The sequence below is a fragment of the Limulus polyphemus genome, unplaced genomic scaffold (genome assembly GCF_000517525.1).
Source record: "Limulus polyphemus unplaced genomic scaffold, Limulus_polyphemus-2.1.2 Scaffold197, whole genome shotgun sequence".
In the NCBI taxonomy this organism is placed as follows: Eukaryota; Metazoa; Arthropoda; class Merostomata; order Xiphosura; family Limulidae; genus Limulus; species Limulus polyphemus.
Window position 1 is genome coordinate 512480 of NW_013665807.1, and position 4954 is coordinate 517433.

General features: G+C 31.1%; 1 protein-coding gene across 1 annotated transcript in view; it reads left to right on the top strand.

Moving 5' to 3' along the window:
- Window positions 1-4954, top strand: part of LOC111084998 — a 103527-nt gene that overhangs the window by 44814 nt on the left and 53759 nt on the right. The window contains exon 2 of the mRNA XM_022381879.1: window positions 4175-4504. Within this exon, the coding sequence (XP_022237587.1) occupies window positions 4175-4504 (330 nt within the window). The remainder of the gene's footprint in view (window positions 1-4174; window positions 4505-4954) is intronic.

Sequence of the window (4954 nt, forward strand, 5' to 3'; positions counted from 1 at the left end):
AAGACAATTAGAGTGTATTTCATTATTTATGAAAGCTTTATTCGTCCTTACAGTTTCACATACTTAAAACCAAATCAAAATTCATGAAGATACCGATAACCTTTCATAAGCAATAACGTTTTTGTTAACGTATCAGATCTGCTGTGATGTTCACTCCTTCATGAGATTCATTACATTGCCTATTTTTTGAACAAATCATGTTGAAAACAGCTACTGTGACACTGATTTATCATCAAAATTCTTTGTTTTCCTCGAAAAACAAACAATATATGTTACTTGTAAGCAAATGCATCATTTAAATGTAGTTTGTGCAAATAATTTTATAAATTATACGTCTTCAGATTTTTTTCGAATCACAAAAAGTTCAGATTATCTGTATGAAAGGCTTGACAAATACTAACTATTTCGTGAAGAAGATAATTTCGAATAAAAATTTGTACGCCACTCTTCTGCAATATATATCCCTTACTTTTCTTTACTGCAGTGGTTGTTGATAAATGTTTTAGTCGTTCTGAGTCAAAACCACCGAGTTCTACCTCATATTTCCTGAAAGATTTCATTTAATTTACCAAGCGAATCAATCACGCTAATCAACTATTTGTTTTACTCCTGTATTTGTTCTGGAAAATCATGCAAACTCTATTATATAAACGGGAGACTTCAGGGACAGACATAAAAATAAACTTTGTTGGCGATACTTTGAAGTCAGAAGACATTAGGTAAACATTGTATTTTGTAGCATGTAATATTTATTAACGCCAGATGTCTGCAGCTTGTTGAGAGGAGATTTGTTATACAGCACCATACTTTAACACCCACTAGGATTTTCAGGAACACGAATATTGTGGGTCAGTCCTATCTTGATATATATATATATATATATATGTTATAATTTAACCAGACAATAATATTTGTATTATTGAGAAGAGTTCACCCTTTCTTCCTGTTAAGTGTATAACTTTTGCTATTTATTACAAGTGTTTTGGGATAATTTCGATCTCAAGGTTATATATAATATTGAAATTAACAATGAAAACAATCCAGAGAAAATAGAAATCTGTACAAGTTTCAAAGTAACCGAATAAAATAGACAAGTAACATAAGTGTTTTTTAATCTTTCCTTATAGAATGTCTGACAAACGTGAGTAGGTATCTTTTTTGTAATTAGCAGAGAGGTTTAAATCTAGAGGTGTTAATAGAACGACGTTCATAAAAGCCTATCCAACATTCTGCATGGAGACTTCATGGTACAGCTTCACACATGCATGAAACATGTGATCACTATTGCATGTGTCTTCCTGTGATCATGTAAAAGCGTCAGTCCTTTCAGTGGTGTGCATGAATTGTTAAGTCAGATAGATTATTTTGTACGAGGGATCTATTGCAGAATGAAGTCAGATAAAGTGTTTCTAATGTATATATTGTTATAGATAGTAGGAGAATCTTTCACTTGGAAACGCTAATCTCGAGGAAACACTATATTACTGAAGTTATGACTTACACGCGAGGTTTCTATGTATGAATTATATTTTCCAGTGTATATGAGGCCAAAGTAAGTACCCGTCTTTGCACTCAGAATGGTCGATTTCCCGTTTGTAATTTATGAGAAATAAGTTTCCCTTCGTGATGTCACAATATAAGCAAGTAAGTGGTGGATATAATATGGTCACCAAAATCAGATATTAAAACATAATATTATCAACGTCAATAGATGAGTAATAATCTTATTACGGTGGTTTTCTGTGATAAGAGTAAAAGAAACATTGCCGAAAACACTAGAATAAGGTACTTTTGTTATTATATAGTCGTAGAAATAATGGATATGTATTGGTCAGCAAAAGATTGCCAATTTGATTAATAGTAAGCTGTCATGGCATAAACAATGTAGCCTACTCATGATTTTCTTCGGTTACTCAAATATTTTTTCTCAACGCCACATTTTAACAAGTTGTTGATTTCATATGATAGTATATTTTCCTAGCTCAAATATATGTATAATAAGAATAATAGATAAAGAAATGATAACTGGGTTGTTATATTTGGAATAATATGATAACTTTAGCTTATTTTCACGATTCAATGTTTCCTTAAACCAATCAAACACGATAAAAACATTTTCACAAAATGAAGCATTTGTTATTGTTGAATACATCCCAACAAACAAACTTATAAGTTATACAGATCACTAAAGAGTTTGGTAAAACAAAATATGGTAGTAATAAAATATATTTTTGTAGTGTTTGTTTGCTTATGTTTTTACTGTTCTGTTGATTTCATACTATTTAGTATTTAATTTTTTACCGATTGTAAAGAGTATTTTTTGGTTATTGTTAAGCACACAACTACACAATAGGTTATCTGTACTTTGCCCTTCACGGGTATTGAAACTCGATATTTAGAAAGTTCTTAGGGTTTCCGCTGAGCCACCTTTGGATTGCAAAGAGGAATCTCTATTGTTCTAGAAGGCATTTCAGTTCGAGAAATAGCAAAATATATTTCAGACGTTTCAACTAATATTTGTGAATTGTTTTAAATTGTATTATGTATACAAGGAGAAAAAAAATCGGGAATAATTAAAAAGAATATTGAAGAATAAACTGTATTGTTGGAGTTTTCCATTTCTTAAAAAAATAGAAGGATAGAAAATGTAAGGATGATAAATAGCAAGTTCTGTATTTTCAATAAAATAAAGATTAATAATAATATATATTGACTCTACGTGTTATTGTTTAATGATAAAATACCTACTTTTACACATAGGAACGTCAATTCTTATAATAGATGAAATAATGCAGAAAATAATGGTCTATACTCCGAAGAAACATGACAAATAGTTCTCGATATGTGGAAAATATTAAAAAAAAGATCAGTTTTTCTTAGTTTACATATATGCCACACAAATATAAACCGAGTGCGTTCCATTGTATATTTAAGGAAATTAAATCGCTTTAACAAAACCGTTTTCTTTTTACTCTCTTCAATATCTTAGCGTTTTGATGTCAAGTTTTATGCTATCAAAGGCTGGGTTTTCTTTTGAAGTCTCAATCACTAAGAGTGTTTATCGATTTTGATGCATTGGTAATCCGTCATCATTCAGTTTCGAAGGAGAACTTTCGTTCCTCAAGCTTTTACACGCAAATGGAATGCCATCCAATGCTTGTTTCTTTTTCGTGTACGAATCAAAGAGATTGTATTTTATTGTGCCCCTGGTAGTGGGAAACATTCCAAGAAATCAGCAACTGACGACACCAGCGGCACTTTCATGAAGCAATCGATTACCACGATGGTAATATTTTTTATAGAAGAACTTACATTTATGGAAAAGATTTCTCAACATAAGATTCCGTGAAATTTGATATTCAACTACGTATACTTCTTCAAAGATAAAATTGGACAATTCTCTCTAACATGCCCGTAATTTCTTATGCCTAAGAGAAAATGGTATCTGTTGGAATCGTAATACTTTTGCATTGTAGTAAATGTGTGACTGATAAAAGGCCTATAGTATCGTTAGTATTTTAAGGCAACTTGGTGCTAAATAAATAATGCTTAATTTTCTTCTCTTCCAAAATGATTTTTTTAAATATTTAGTAAATAAAGTCCTAGTTGGATAGATCGCTTCTTGGTATGTTCAGACATAGATTGATAATTGATAGATAAACTATTGTAATATATTATGGAAACGAAATGGCGTAGAAAATGAGTCTGACGTTCTGTAACGTCTTCGAAATGATCTCTGTCAGATAATATCACGTAATCACAATGGAAGTAGCAAATGTGTTATTTTCTCGCTGCTTTCATATTCCATCAGTTAAGAGTAGAAAAGTAGTACCACAGTTTCAATGTCTCTTTCTGTAGCCTACATTTAAATTAAATTATAAATAAAAGTTTTTATCAACAACTTGTTTGAAAACCCAGTTAAAAGAAACAAGGCTGGTTAGTGATTATTTCGGAACTAAAGCATTTCTTTTTGTTTATATAAATATGTTTTCCATACTGTGAAAATGCGCTAAAACTGGTATTTTGGTATTGGTATTTTTTCTTCTTCTATGATTATCTACTCATTTTAGCAACTGTTTCAGACAAAGCGTCACCTTAATCAATATTTTACTGGAAATGTTTGCTTTATTACACTAGTTTTCCAGTCCTTTTTTATCTTTTATGTTTTTTTCAGAGAAAGTGACTGGAGTAGTTGGTATGAAAGTAGCCGTCCCTTGTAACATTACACCTCCCAATGCAAATGACGACGTCTCATTAGTGCTGTGGTATAGAGGAGATACTTCCAATCCACTCTACAGCTTCGACGCTCGAAGAGGCAATACGAATTTGGGAAGACATTCCCCAACAGACAACCTCTCGGATCGTGCCATGTTCAGCGTTATTGACAGACCAGCTGTTTTGATATTGGATCCTGTTTTGGCAGGGGATGCAGGGACCTACAAATGTCGTGTTGATTTTCGTGTTGCAAGAACAAGATACTCGGAAGCTGAACTGTCTGTTATCAGTAAGAAATATTTGTATCTTGAGAAGGAGTAAGCGATTTTCGGCTAAATATAACATATGAAATATCACAGTTTTAAGCACGAAACTAGATCACTTTTATACATAATTTATATTTACGTGGTGAAAAATATAAATCAGAAAAAAACGGCCTTCGTATACGACGAATGCATTTTTTAAGATGACACATTGATATAGCAAATCGATTTACGGTTTACTGTTATGATAAAGATTTAGTTTAGAAATAATAGGGTTATTAATATCTTAGACGCCTTAAATAATAGTTAGTTAGCAAAGGTTGTCTTGTTTATTTTTTCAATTACAATTCCAAATCAAAACTTAAAGCTTTAATAAGAATAAAAACAATATACATATATATATTTATATATATATATATATGTGTGTGTGTGTGTGTGTATTTTCACTCAGACATATATATATATATATATATATA